Source organism: Tachysurus fulvidraco, chromosome 5, assembly GCF_022655615.1.
Source record: "Tachysurus fulvidraco isolate hzauxx_2018 chromosome 5, HZAU_PFXX_2.0, whole genome shotgun sequence".
NCBI classification, from domain to species: Eukaryota; Metazoa; Chordata; class Actinopteri; order Siluriformes; family Bagridae; genus Tachysurus; species Tachysurus fulvidraco.
The window spans coordinates 15,864,965-15,880,632 of NC_062522.1; the positions used below are offsets into that span (position 1 = coordinate 15,864,965).

Genomic DNA, 15,668 nt, shown 5'->3' on the forward strand with positions numbered 1-15,668 from the left:
AGCTGTGCAGTGGGAGTTTGGCTGGTTAGCAATTTAGATGAATAGCTAGTATAGAGTGTATCGATTAAATAGATACATGAATGGTTTGTGCTCAATGTGCCAACTGTGATTTCTGGAACTCCTGTCCCCTGTTGGCACAAAACTGCTGTAAATCTTACCAAGAATTTTGGCTTCTGGTTTCCACTTTATATCCCTCATTATTGTATTCTCTCTTTTTTTTTTAGGGCAATTACATATTACAGAAGAACTTCCTGTAATTTAAAATGGTTTCAGGCAAACTGCAGCAGTCTGGCATGCATAACAGCTACTTAGTTTACATAAAACTTTTGGCACGGACAAAATAGTTTAATTATAATCTTGGTGTCTTATATGGGGTAATATATGCAGCCTATTTGCTGCTGGATGTAATTTTCTTTTTTTAGAGCGAGGATTAGATGTTAATGGCCCTGAACATTCACTAGTTTCTTTCAAACAGGAATGCTGTTTACATTGTCATGCTGTCAAAGCTGTCATCTACATAACACCTGTATAACTGTTATTTTGTGGAAGTCACATTTACTAGTGATAATTGGAAAGGGAGAGGCATTTATTTTATCTTTAGTCCTGTCATCAAAAATCCACAGTGCATACATGTTATAATTTTGTTCCAACTCACTACACATCTGATCCAGGTAAACAAATTGAACTGGGATTAGCTGGGTCAGGTGAGTCAGGAGCTGAAATAGAAAACTGTGGACTGACAGGAGGTGCTTGAGAACTAAGCTGAGAACCCCTTGTTTTGTTTTCCACACTGGCAGAAGAAAAGCCATGGTTCTTTGGAAGAGATTCATGATTTAGTCACTAAACTGTGGTTTTATAAGATCCAAAATGAATAGATGTCAGTAGCAAACAGCACAGCTTATTTTGTTATAGAGAAATAAGTCTTGTAAAGAGACTGAACTGATTAAGATATCTCTTAGTTCATCACTGAATTATCCCTTTTATCTTCTCATTGCCCATGGGCTCTCTATATATTCTTTAAACGCATTGGTTCTGGGGCAATATGGGACTTCTACAATTTTAAAACTTTATAGCAAATCTTTAAAAAAATAAGCTTTCATCTTAAGGGAAATATAAAAGGAATCTACGGTAATCTACAGTAAAGGCTGAGAATATTTATGGCTTTTATTTGGCCTACATTCTTCTCTCTCTCTCTCTCTCTCTCTCTCTCTCTCTCTCTCTCTCTCTCTCTCTCTCTCTCTCTCTCTCTCTCTCTCTCTCTCTCATATTGCATATTGTATGTTTGTGTTATCATGGCTTAGCCACTGAGGCAGTTTTGTTTTCTCTCCTTCTCTAGATCACCAAGCAGCAGCTTCAGACCACCAAGGATCGCTTTGAGTCTTTTCTCAAAGGAGACACTCAGATTGTGGCAGATGAGGCCTTCATCAATGCAGTTCAGAGCTACTTTGAGGTACACACAGAATCCTCCATTTTGAGTTTTCAATACTAACTGATCAGTATACTTTCCAGTTTGTATATTTTTTTTTACTTTTAGTGTGGTAGTTAAAATGCTATGTGTCAGATGTTTTAATCTAAGGTAATATTTGATTATAACTTTTTACTGTCAGTTTAGCGGGCCATAAAGCTACGGTGAAAGAGAATATATAATTGAAAAATAAAAAACCTATGGACATTTTATAACACTATAAAATTACTCACAGTGTTATTGTGCTAAAATTGCATTTTATTTTGTGATCTCATAGCAGCGAATTCATGTGCATGTCACTGTATAAGATACTTAACAAAAATATGCCAGTTCTAAACAGCTCTCCTGGGACACAAATGACTCCTTTTAGCTTGTATATAAATGCATACACTTATACAGACACACCAACCCAGTGAGGACATTTGTATGCTTAATGGTTTACTCATTAAGTATTGTTGTGGTAAGGTTACTGTGTCATTATATCATTCTCTGGTGTTGCTATGGTTTGGGCTTCTGTAGTTGCTAATTATTATGCTGATAAATGCAGAATCACAATAGCATTTAAGACACAGATTCTGGGATTATGCTCCTTGCTAAAGTATAAAGATACTACATCACCTTTTTGTGAGCATCATTATAATGTGGGCCAAACAAGAAGTATTTGGAACTGTCTTTTTTTAGGAGAGAGGGGTTTGTTGTTTAATTTTTTGCAGCCACAAAAAGCTCCACCCACTTAGATTTGTAGCTAATTTGCATTAAATGCCAAACTTACTTTTGTGATCTAGTCCTATGATTTATGGCATATCTTCACTAAAACAGAAACACATACACGCACAGTGTCAGAGAAATGCTGATGCATTTAAACTGAAAGAGTATAAATTGAATCGTTAAAATAAAGTGTTTACATTTAAATACTATCATAAACCTTCGCTGACTTTGTAACACATTAGGTGTCGGATGAAGGACTGAAGGCTTATCAACACCCTACACTGTGCTGGCGAAGGACTTACTGTTGTTTGAGCTCAGACAGACAGACACACACACACATACTCACATACACACATACACACATACAGTTATACACACTCTGATCATGACAGATCGGCCTTCACTTCACAGTATTATTGTGTGAGTGTGTGTGAGTGTGTGTGTGTGTGTGTGTGTGTGTGTGTGTGTGTGTGTGTGTGTGTGTGTGTGTGTGTGTGTGTGTGTGTGTGTGTGTGTGTGTGTGTGTCAGTGTGGTAGCACAGTGTTAACATGCAAACCATTTGGCTTTTATGACCAGTATCAGAAAGCATCCACTGTAATGATACAAATGGTTTACTAGATTTTGATGGTTTTACTAGTATTCTGTATCATATGTATAATCAGAATCCACAATTTATGATCTGTATATCAAACTTATGTTAATAGAGTGACACTTTAACCCAGTTCCATGGTCACCTTCATCCAGAAACAGTTCATTTTACAAACAGCAGCTTGTACAGTAACTGTATACACAGGTAGAAAGAGGCATGAGGCAAATCAGTGTTTTGGATCGTTACCAGACAGCAATTTAGAGTCTAATCTGTCTTCCTGAATATAGCAGTGGAGAGGGACTTTTAAAGTAGGGAAAAGCAGCTGCCAGCTCTAGCAGACCTTCCCAATGTGGAAAAAAACAACATAAATCACATTTCACTCGCAAGACCATATAACTCAATTTGAGACATGGGTAGGAGACAGTGTGTTTGTGTGTGTGTGTGTGTGTGTGTGTGTGTGTGTGTGTGTGTGTGTGTGTGTGTGTGTGTGTGTGTGTGTGTGTGTGTGTGTGTCTGTGTGTGTCTGTGTGTGTCTGTGTGTAGTTTGAGGGAGCGTGTGGGGGGATTTCCGGATGTTAGTCAGACCCTTTAAACCTTACTCTATTGCCACTGCAGCAAGAACAGAGAACAAATCAGACTTTTTTTTTCCTCTGCCTGTTTTCAGAAGGGAAAGAGAGACTGAATAATTCAGAGAACAAGAGAGATGGCGAAAGGTAGAGAATTTGTGGCTTCATGCAACATTTCTGCTTTCACTAGCTGCATCATTTCAAAGCTGTAAAATTTTAAAGGTTCAATTTCTTTCCATGGCTTTAATGACCTTGCTATATTATTTCAATATATTATACAGACGGAGGCAAATCCATCATTTTGTAGAATATTAAAGCAGAGTCCAGAGACACAATACAGTATTCCCAAAGCATATTGCAGTTGGAATCATTATTGATTTAAATCATTACGGAGATTTTACACTGACTCAAGAGCACTTTCCAGAGAAGCGGCGCTCACAGGTTCATACAAGTGCAAGAAAATAATTCTATGGCACTCGATTTTGCAGTGTTTTGCTGTCGAGTTTCCACAACTAAACCAAAATACCCTTAAACAAATTATACCGAATACCCTTAAACAATACCCAGAAAACATTATATGATTAACATGAAAACAATATGATCTGAGCATTTACTTGCAAATATGTTAAGAGCATTATATCTTTTTAAAATAAACATCAAGAACTAAGTGCCACACACTGGCAGCTCATCCTAAGATTCCACCATATGCAATATATCAGCTATTCAACAAATGTTAATCCTCAAATATTCAGCATTCATGTGATTCTTTTGAAATCCTAATTACCTTTATGACCAGGGATTTTAACAAATATTGCTATTTGACAGATGTCAGCTTTGATTTGATTTCAGATTTGGTCACCTTTCTAAATGTTGGGTAATCATGGAGCCTCATGCTTACTGCCCCATTTAGTGCCACAGAGTTATTATTATATTTTTGGTCAAAATGGGATATGCAACAAGCACTATCATAGGCCCACTGGGGCACAAATCACACTGTGAATATTTTCAGTAGAGGAGGAGGACAATTAATGACACAGTTTGCAGGGATGGGACTTTTTTCTTCCAAATTGGCATAATATAAAACTGCTCAGTTGTTGCCAAACTAGTTTGTGGCAAATAATTGTAATTAAATCTAATACATTTACTCACACAAAGACAGAGTTTAAGTACACACTGAATCTATAATACACAGAACCCTTTCTGTTGTAAGACATAGTGCAAAGAAAACAGTGGGAAAGGAAGAGGAAAGAAAAACAGTGGATTGCGGAGTGGATAATGTCTGTGTCCATGTTTCTCACATAAAAATAAATCTGTGTTTTCTAGTGCCTGACCTTTTTATGGCTAGTTTAAGGCCTTCTGTGGGTTTTTTGAGAAGTAGTTTGTCCTGAAATTTTGAAACCCAGCAACCCTGGTTAATATTATTAGCTCTTTTCACGCACAGCAATAAGAACATAACTGCAGGAAAAAGCTTTTGAACAAACACAAAGGTTCGTCTGACTGTATGTTGTTAAATATCAATGAACTGTCTCGGAAATCCTCTAAGAAATTCAAGAGACAATTGGCTATAGTATAACTGTGAGCCTCTTGATTTAATTTTGTTTGATTTCTGTATTATTTAAGTTGTCATGCCACACCAAAATGGTCATGGTGCTCCAAAGTATTATGTAAATCTATTGCTAGTGGTGGGACTGTGCTGTTAGCAGTGGTACTTATGGTAAGACTGTGCTGTTAGCAGTATACTGCATGTGATAACCTTGTTAGATGCTTGATTTTTCAGAAATGAGGTAGCACAAGTAAAAGGTTTATAGTTAATGTTTATCCCTGTAATCAGCTTCTTAAGACTTCTCTGATGAGTCTAAGCATTTAGAAGAGCGGTTGTGCTGCTCGTGAACAGAAGGTGATGCCTTTCAAAAGTAATTAGCTCAAGCAAAAAAGGTTTCTTCTTGTATTGCAGCTCTCTTGCTGTATCACCTGCAATCTGCAATGTACTAGAATTACATGAGACACTGCACACTGTCACTATACAAATTATTTTCAGTATTTTGGAAATACAAATTTACAGTACATGAAAGTATTTTGTTAACATTTATGAGCTTGCATTTACATTTGTGGAGAAATACCCGATTAAAGAATACATTAAAAGAGTTCTTTTTGGTCTACTAGGTCTTTCTGAAGAGCGATCGTGTGGCAAAGATGGTCCAGACTGGAGGTTTTTCTGCTGTTGACTGTCGGGAAGTGTTCAAGCGCCATATTGAGAAGCGCGTCCGCAGCCTGCCTGAGATTGACGGCTTGAGTAAAGAAACGGTTCTGAGCTCCTGGATGGCCAAGTTTGATACCATCTACCGTGGGGACGAGGATCCTCGCAAGGCTCAGCAGCGCATGACTGCTAGTGCCGCATCCGAGCTGATCCTCAGCAAGGACCAGCTCTATGAGATGTTCCAGCAGATCCTTGGCATCAAGAAATTTGAGCACCAGCTGCTGTACCAAGCCTGTCAGGTAAGTGTTCTTTAAGAACCAGGGTGGAAAAGCATTTAAGTGTTAGTTAGTTAGTTAGTCAGTCAGTTATACTGTACTGTAAATTTAAAGAGATTTCAGGCTATGGACATTGACATTTGATTTGAATAAAGAAAATAATTCTGCTTGCATGAAAGGAAAGCATCCTCTGTATTCTGAGGACAAGGACACCACAGGACTAAAGACACATTCTGAAGTTGTTGCACTGGAAAGACTGGTGAATTTATTGTGATATACAACAGAAACTTAGTTTTGGTGTCACGGATTCATAATTCATTCATTTTGCTCATAACACATTTTTAAAATGAGGTCTGTTAATAAATAAGTGTTAATATATTTCTCTTCTAAGCAGCCTTTGTGATAAAACTAGAATCTAAGACTAATTTATATTTCATTTGACCATGCTTTTTTTTTTTTAAATATCACTCAAGTGCATTTAAAATGCTCAGTTTTGTAAACCTGTGTTGAGTCAGCTAAAAAGATCAGGTGGAAAGTTTTTCAGCTGTTCAAAGGTGTCCACACTAGATATATTTTCATCCTTAGATCCCTGAAGCATGAAACAATCCAGACGTCTATTTTTGTCTTCCATCAAGCAAAGCAAGCAGACATCAGGGATGAGTCATGGGCTTAGCTGTCACCATTACTCTGCCAGTTAGTGACAGCAGAAGCATTTTGCATCATAAAACTACAATGACTGCACTATAGAAAAAATCCTCAGTATAGAATTAAGTCTAAAAATTGTTTGTGAGTCTGATGCAAACAAAACAATACAGTAATTCAGAATTGTAGATTTAATTCAGCTTTAATTTATAGTTGAGGAGCCATACAGCTTGGATTGAGATTTTAAGGATGTTTGCTTTAAAATACTCTATTTCTGAAACTTGGGTTGGATTTCCTGTCTATAATATCAGCTATTTATTGGATTTGTGGGTAAAAATTAATGCATGTACAGTACATGACCTCGCTGTTAAACTAAACACAGCTAACCTGTGAAACTTTGTTTAGTCAGTAGCTTGCCTCTGTCATACAATGTAATCACATCCATCAAAAACTAATTAAAACACATCAAATATGTCTATGATCCTTATACATCAAACTGTACTCAACTCATCAAACCAGGCTTGTTTACTTTTTGTGACTGGCAAACAGCTCACTCACCGTCTTTTTTCCCCTTGCTCCTATGTTGGTCTCAAGGCCACGTGTAGGAGGATTTTTCTCTCTGACAGCCAATAGACGACTCATACACCACCTGGAGTGTATTTAATGAAAGCACAATCACATGTAATTGGCAGAAATTGTCTGGCACTACACACACACAGCCAGAGCAACTGTGCTGATGCCTGCCCCCTCACACACTAACACACACATTCACATCATCACAAATAAAACAAGTGGTCCATCATCTTCCATTAACAAGCTCTTCATCCAGCAGGAATTTTTCAGTTTCCGAATGCTAAAGAGTGTGTGTGTGTGTGTGTGTGTGTGTGTGTGTGTGTGTGTGTGTGTGTGTGTGTGTGTGTGAGAGAGAGAGAGAGAGAGAGAGAGAGAGAGAGAGAGAGAGAGAGAGAGAGATGCTGGAGTTAAGTTTTGTATAACTGTTGACTCTGCATAATGTGGTACCGAATATTGCAAGATGCACCCTTGGTGAGCCACCGCATTGAGGAAAAGGTGTATAACGCTGATGACCTACATATGCAGTTAATGAGACCACCAAGACACAAACAACTCTTGCTGATCCTGCAGATCTGTATGGCATCTATTACTGAGATGTAAAACACAAGAACTGAACTAAAGCATGCCTTTTACCTGAGCTGTGGAAAGGAGTTAATGTTTAGTATTAATTGGCAGCTGAAGATGGTTTAATTGACATTCTGAAGTTCTTTTGTCAAAGCTTTTCTTATAAGTATGGCACTGAATACATCCATTCCAGAATTCCATTATTTAGCCATTTAGATTTTTTGCATATTATTCAAATACTCATACTAAATCATATTATTCATGAACTGTTATGAATTATTCAGTCACTACAGCAAAATTAATAGTACTGATATGTAGTTAGGCAGTTCAGTGACTTAGCATACAGGGTCCCTGGTTCAGTCCTGAACTCAGGTTACAGTTTGTAACATGTCGGACCACTGATACGACAGTGGTGAGTTCAAATTCCAGGGCCACAAACCTGCCACTGCTGGGTCCTTGAGCAAATCCCTTAACCCTCAATTTCTTGGTTATATGAATGAGATACATGTGAGGTATTCTCGATAAAGTTGTCTGCCAAATGCCATAAATGTAATGTAAATGTTCTTCACGTATTCTTGGGCAGTTCCACTGACTAGTCCGATTTCCTTCCAAAAGCTTGCTGGTAGGTGGCTTGACTACTCTAAATTGCTTACAGGTGTGATTGTGTGTGCATGGAGCCCTGAAGTAGACAGTATATGAGATGGAAGTCACAACAAATGCAAAACTGCTCATTGACTTAATAAAGCTACAGAAGGAATCCCATAAAGAGTGAATTCTTGATACATGTCCTGTGTTCCTGGGATACCATAACCCTAGACATACCTCAACTCTGATCAGGATAAAGAGACATTATTAAAGATGAATAAATAAAATAGGTATGGAACCACAAATGGTGAGTTTAAGCATTTATTGATAACCAGATAAAACTGTCTCCAAAGCATTTTTACTTTAGACTTGAGTTTTCTGCTTGGTTTTCACACTACATGAGTGAAGTTAATGGTGTCTGCATTTTTTTAATCTGTTGGAGCCATTCTTATAGCTCCAAAGTCACACCCTGGAGCAAGCCAACAGCTTTATGTCATGTATTTCCTGGTTACATGTTCAATCCCTTTTATTCCATCTGATGTTACCATAAATCATGTCTATAAACACTGCAGTTTTATGCACCTTTTCTGCCATCAACATATCTGGTTGGCTCACTATTAGTTGTTTATTTGTCCAGAGCTAGTAGTCTCACGGGATTTTGCCTTTAATCACCACTACACCACTACTTCCCACCACTGTGGATTACATGATTGTCCAGCCCTTGTCCCTGTAGATGATTCCTGCCTGTTGATCCTGTTTGTATCCTGTGACTTGTGATGAGATACAGGATTATCTCAAAGTCACAGCCTGACAGCCTACACAGCCTGATATGATTCCCCACTGTTTTGATCGATCCACTATACCCTGTAGCTAACCTAGTATTGTGAAAATGTCTGAGGCACAGGTGAAAATATCTGATAAGCAAAGATGCTTTCAGTAATAATTAAACAAAATGTTTGCTGTATAAAATTTAAACAATACTCTAAAATAGTGAGCCATAAAAAAGAAATGAAATCAATAAGAATATCTTTAAAATGTCCCGTTAGGAACACCATTACCAGTTTTATAATAAAACCAGTAAGTAGATTACAAACATCTTTGTTCCTTGATCTTCAAAATCCTTCAACAATTGTTTTTACTGATTCTCTAATGCAAAAGACAAAAAAGTAGATTCAACAGCCAATTTATTATGAACACCCATACACCTGCTCATTAATGCAATTATCCAAGCACGCAAATAAATTTCATGATTTTTAAAATGTAAGCCCCTCTGGCACCAATAAACATACCATGGTCAATGTCAATGAGATCAAATTTTCTCTCTCAATTTGATGTTTGAAGCTTTTGATTTGTATCTGCATGAATTTATGCATTGCAATGCTGCCACATGATTGCATGATATCATTTTCTGGATAACTGGATGTACATGCAGCTACACAGGGGTTCTTAATAAGAGTGTGAATAATAATAAGGAATAATACAAAAAATCCAGAATGTACAAGACTTTTGCACAGTACTGTATATTTTTAAACTCTAGTTTTTGATGATATATCTGTAAAAACACTGTCAAATATGATAAGATGACTTTTTTGTTGTACATTATGTTCTTCATAAAACTTAGTTTAGTACTATCTCTTGGTGGAACAGTGTGTAAATGGTTGATTCAAACTCATCTCCCTGCCATCATGAATATTTCCCCTCAAGATCCACTTTGCAACTCCCTTCTCTCTGCAGCGCTCTTGTGCTGATTGAATTAGTTAATGACCATCAACGGAGCATGAGAGCAATGAACATGTCAGTCTCTTACTATACGTAAAGAGGCATTAGGATAGTGTTTGAATCCAGGATACACAGCTCTCTCTCTTTCTGTCTCTCTCTCTTTTTCTCATTCTATCTCTCAGTCCTTCATCACAACTCAGTAAATCATTCAGGTTGCTTGGTCACCACCCATGGAAAAAAACTCCCTATCCTTCCCTGGGAGTATAAGGGAACTGCTGAGCTGCTTAAGAGTGTGTTTACATGTTAATGTTGCTGAGGATTAAAAAATTTTTAGAAAGTCAGGAATATATTAGGGGTGGTGAGTGGGTTCCTTCTGATTCCCCAGAAAGAGGATCAACGTGATAGACAGGAAAAATGTTTGTGGGTGTGTTTGTGCAAGTCAGAAATGCTGTGAGGAATCGATGTAGACTTAATAGATGACAAAAAAGAGAGTGGCTTTGTGCAGCTGGTGGCTGGAGCTAATTACGTGCTCCACTAACCAACAGCCCAGAGAGGACCACAGGGTTATCACACGCATGCACGCACGCACACACGCACACACACACACACAAACACACACATTAGGATTAGGATTCTTCTCTATAGTGTAGCTCTATGAATCTGTCAATGATTCATGGTAGATTGGTAGCATTGTAGCTACTACACACCTAATTATTAATGTGGAAGTGGAAAGCTTTAGTGGCTTCTAGGACCAGTCTAATTATGTTCCTAGCCCTCTGTCTACCTTTCGTTTTGTTCTTATCCCTTTCTTTCTGTTTTAGATCCTTGCACTGATCTCTCTCTCACTTTTCAGTCTCTCAGCACAGCACACACTCACAGCCAAAAATGGTAAGGGACAGGTTGGCATAAGTTGGCTTTCCAGTGCAAAAACACATCTCTCTGTTCGGCTAGCTACGTGGCAATTTAATGTTTCCCACTAAATCCCAAGGACCATATTTAAAAATCATTAGCTAACTTAATCATTTCCAAAATTCAACTAAAGCAGTGAGCTGGGATTTAAATTTTTCACAGCAAATCATTTATTTCCTTTCATTGCTGTGAAACTATTAAAGCTTCTTTTTGTCTTCTTCACACTGGGAGTAAACTCCCCCACCTTACAGTCCCTGCCTAAACACAACTTTTGTGTTGTGCTATGTTGTGTAATTGCATAAAGCACTTAGGCTGTTGTAAATTCCTGTGTGGTTTATGTGGGAGACTGTGTTTGAACTCTTGTTTTGATTCTCAGTCATTACAGTACTTCACAAAAACAAGTAGTCTACTCCTACATACGAGAAACATTATATTTCTAAGCTATAAATTGTTTTTCAGGAGGGTGTAAACAAAAGTAGTAGATTCTAGATTATCTGTAGTCTGGCCCATATTGTATGTTTCAGGTCTGGCACCATATTAAGGTATAAGAATCACCATGTGTCACCAAACCCAACCACCTGTGACAGCTTCCCTCATCTACTTTCACATACTCAGATGTTTCTGCCAGAGTCTGACATGCAGCAGGAAACTAAAGATTTTCTCCTAGTGAGAGTCACAGAGACAGTAGTTCTTGTGATCTGTTGTCTCTTTCCTCACATTTAAGACTGCTGTCAGCAAGTCTAAATCTGTGCATCCATTATTAATGCATAGGAGCCTTGCCACTGTCCATTACCTTGTTGATGAAACAGCTGCCAGGAGCTCCCTCTGGTGACAGGCAGCTACTGTACCAGCACACTTCTACTAAATACACTCAAACTCAGCATAGAGATGCCACTGTATTGATGTCCACTGCAACATAGCTTCCCTTAGGCCTTTCAGATATTACCTGATTTACAGAACTGGGAGCTTAAATATGAAGCATGAAGCTTCAAGGATGCTATGAGTTTCATGTACTAAGTTGTGTAGATGAAGCTTAGCTTTGCAGACCTTTTTTTTAAAACCATTCCACAGAGACTGAAAAGGCAGAGAGAACATTATAATGAGTTCTGCTTTCATGTTAGCACATATAGGTCTAAAACATGGCCCAGCTTCACCAATCATGGATTATCTCCATAGAAACAGCAGCTGGGACTACAACATTTTTTGATCAAGACGAGTGACAGCTCCTGCAGGTACAATACAGGAGCAGTGCTGCAGAACTTAAGCCCACTATACTGGTGCACTCCAGGCCACCTGCAGGAACCATGGGCAAGTGGAAAAATCATGCCATTCATGTATCAAACAAAATGGAGTCATGCCATGAGCAAAGAGAAGGTGGAAGAATTGTTTTTCCTTCTGTAGCTTTATTAAGTCAATGAGCAGTTTTGCATTTGTTGTGACTTCGATCTCATGAAATGGCATTACAAAAATATGTCAGTATGAGTTTACATTCGGGATACGTTGGCTTAGTGGTTAGCAAACTTACCTCACACCTTGTTCTTCCTGTGTTTCAGGGCTTTGCTCAATGTCACTCCAGTTTTCTCCCTCAGGCCAAAGACATGAGTAATGGGCTGTTTGTTGTCTCAAAATTGTCTGCTGTGTGTAAATGGGTGTATGAGAGTGTGTGCCATTTGATGTATCAATGGTGTCCCCGACCTATGCCCCAAGTCCCAATGACCTCAATACAGTACAGAAAATGGATGGGATGGTTTTATGGCATAATCTGGTATCTCTTGTAAAGTAATCTATTTTAAAGTCTACATGTCATTTGTTTGATGTCCTCTGCTTGGCAGTTTAGTAAAGCTGTTTATGATTTTGATGATATTGCTGGTGTTTTATCATTTTCTCCACCTGCAGGCCCTGGTTGATGTGCATTGCTTGACCTTCAAGGTTACAGGCAGTGTTTGTTACACACAATCTCTTTACTCACGTTACAAGATTACAAAAATAGACTTCACATTAAGGCACAGACTTCGGAACGGTTTGCCACAAGTGATGTTCCTATTTAGCAGAGCTCAGCCACCCACTCACTGACAGAACTGTCCTTTCCTTTACTATTATTATTAGCCACACTCACACACACACACAGCCTCACAGGGTTCCTGTGGATGTCGTGCCATGTTTAATTACAGCAGATCCCCAGGAGTGCGGCCCACAGAGGGTGGGCTCTGGGGACACGACTGTGTCTGCCGACAGTGATGGGGTATCCCGCTCCACAGTGACAGTTGCCACAGCACGGGTTGCTCCGGTGCTGTAGCCCCTAGATGCTGCGTGGGTGTGAGCAAGACAGTGACATACACAGGAAATGATGGCTGACTGGGCAGAAGGGATGTACTAGATAATACAATGTGCACATGAGTTCAGTTTGAAAGTAGCTACAGTACATAATGATGCATACACACACACCACACACACTACAGATTTCCTATACGTACTGTGCATATAGAAACACACAAATAAGAATGAAAAGGAAAGGAAGTAACAATGTGGAAAGTGTGCTTTTATGTCTGAAGTATATACTGTACAATCAGTGATTAGCAAAAAATTTTGCAATTTCGGAAAATTAATAGGATTCAGATTCCTGACAGTGGGGTGCTGGGACATGTGCACAGTTCACTAAGTACAGATGGTGTTAAATGATAATATGGAATGTTTCATTACACCAAATGATTAAGGTCCAATAATAAGATGAAACTTATTTGTCTCCAGCAATGTTATTGATGATCTTAGGGTTTCTAGTTTGCAGAAACTGTGCTGAAGTAATATACTGATGTTGAATTTCCAAAACCTTATACCAAATCTGATTGCTTGATGAACATCTGCAGTGAACATTGTAATTGCAGGAATTGTAATTCTGTCAGAATTTGTGTCATTTAGTTGAAAAATCTATCTGTTTCAGAGCATTATGAATAGACTTTAAGAACTGTGTATTTTCTAGGAAACTGATCAGCATTTTGGGAGTTCGAAAAACTGAAAAAAGGTTGGAGACCTATAACCATGCTCTCAATGTATCTTCATCAGACCTACTGCCATGTTTTAATTCATAACACTCCAGTTTAATCAGCTGACTTAATTAGAAATGAAACTCTGTAATTGCCCTTTGACCCTTTTATCTCTTTCTGGAAACCTGCTGTCCCATGTTTAAGAATGAAGGGTGACCTTTGATGACCTCAATTGTGTTAGAAATGGATGTGAAAACTTATTAGAATTAGGAGAGATTGATTCATGCTGAGGGAACAAGAATCATTTTTGTGTGTGTGTGTGTGTGTGTGTGTGTGTGTGTGTGTGTGTGTGTGTGTGTGTGTGTGTGTGTGTGTGTGTGTGTGTGTGTGTGTGTGATTTATAGTTGGATAATCTGGATGAGCAGGCTGCTCAGATCAGGAGGGAGTTGGATGGGCGTCTGCAGATGGCTGATCAGATTGCCAGGGTGAGTTTCATTTATGGATCAGTCCATAATCCCACATCTTGGGTACTGTACACATTTATCTGCCTGCACCCTAAATACAAAAATTACTAATGCTTACACCTTAATTTATGATGTGTGCAGTACTAAGGTAGTTAATTTTTATGTTCTATCACATTATCTGATAATAGCTTATCACGTACAATGACCTGTGTATAAAAATGCCTTGAAATTTTAATACTGACTTCTATCACTTCTATTACTTAGTAAAATTATATTAGACACCGTCTGTTTTCTCTGTGATATATTTGTATTTTTTTGCTAGCCACAGAACATAATGCACTGTAAAATATCTGAAATATATTTGCATATGTTATTTTAAATGTTCTTATTCCATAGTATTTTCTTATTCTATTTAAATTCCTATTTTTGCTAGGATTACAGGGCTTTGTATTCACAGACCCTTAAACTTACAGGCATTTTTTTTGCACTTTTTTAAACAACAGGCAGGCAAGTTTCCCAAGTTTGTGTCAAAGGAGATGGAGGCCATGTACATTGAGGAGCTCAGGTCATCTGTAAACCAGCTCATGGCTAACCTTGAGAGCATGCCCGTGTCCAAGGGAGGAGAGTTCAAACTTCAGAAGCTGAAAAGAGGACACAACACATCCATCATCGACATGGGCCAGGAGGATGAGAACCAGCTCTCCAAGTCAGATGTGGTTCTCTCCTTCACACTAGAGGTACAGGATGTTGACATTGTGAAAACCTTGCAGTGAATATCACAAGTTGTTGTTTTTTTAAACATCTGCTTAACTCATGTCTATATTAAGGTTTCAGAGATATCGATTCCTCAGAGAAGAATGTGGCATATGAGATTTCTAGTTTACTTTAACATATCTCCTTCCACAAAGGCAAATGTTAAGTGTACAGTTATATGACTTCAGCATCAGATTAGTAAGATAAGAGGAGAAGTATTTTTGTCCCAGTTGTCCATGCTTGCTGATATTCATTCTCTAGTTTAGTTATGTGGGGTTTTATTTTGTTCATCAGAAGTACTGGGCCATGTTTCAAATTGCTCTGGATATTGCACTCTAAGGCCATACATTACATATTCGATCAAAAAACACTGAGATGGTGTCCTTTAATATGCTTCTTTCACCAATAAATGTGGACATAGTGTATTTTTTCCCATATTATACTTTAATTTAAAACTGTTCTATTTTACCCTTGTATTAATTGAAGACCACATCTCACTGTATTAATACATTGCTCGCACTAAACACACGTGATGTGGACACACAATATGAGAAATAGCTCTTGTTTATATGTGAAGGTTACAGACATTTACAAGGATTGATTCCTCTGAGCTTCTTCTTAAAAGACAGGGGAGAAAGAAAACAGAAAGACGTTTACCACAGTGCTTCTGAATTTTC

General features: G+C 38.2%; 1 protein-coding gene across 17 annotated transcripts in view; it reads left to right on the top strand.

Moving 5' to 3' along the window:
* The window catches only part of cadpsb (Ca2+-dependent activator protein for secretion b), a 71,358-nt gene that overhangs the window by 14,539 nt on the left and 41,151 nt on the right, over positions 1 to 15,668 (top strand). For all 17 annotated transcript variants that reach the window (XM_047813807.1, XM_047813808.1, XM_027147105.2 and 14 more), the window contains exons 2-5: positions 1,337 to 1,450; positions 5,493 to 5,825; positions 14,179 to 14,259; positions 14,742 to 14,975. In XM_047813807.1, coding sequence (XP_047669763.1) covers positions 1,337 to 1,450; positions 5,493 to 5,825; positions 14,179 to 14,259; positions 14,742 to 14,975 — 762 coding nt within the window. The remainder of the gene's footprint in view (positions 1 to 1,336; positions 1,451 to 5,492; positions 5,826 to 14,178; positions 14,260 to 14,741; positions 14,976 to 15,668) is intronic.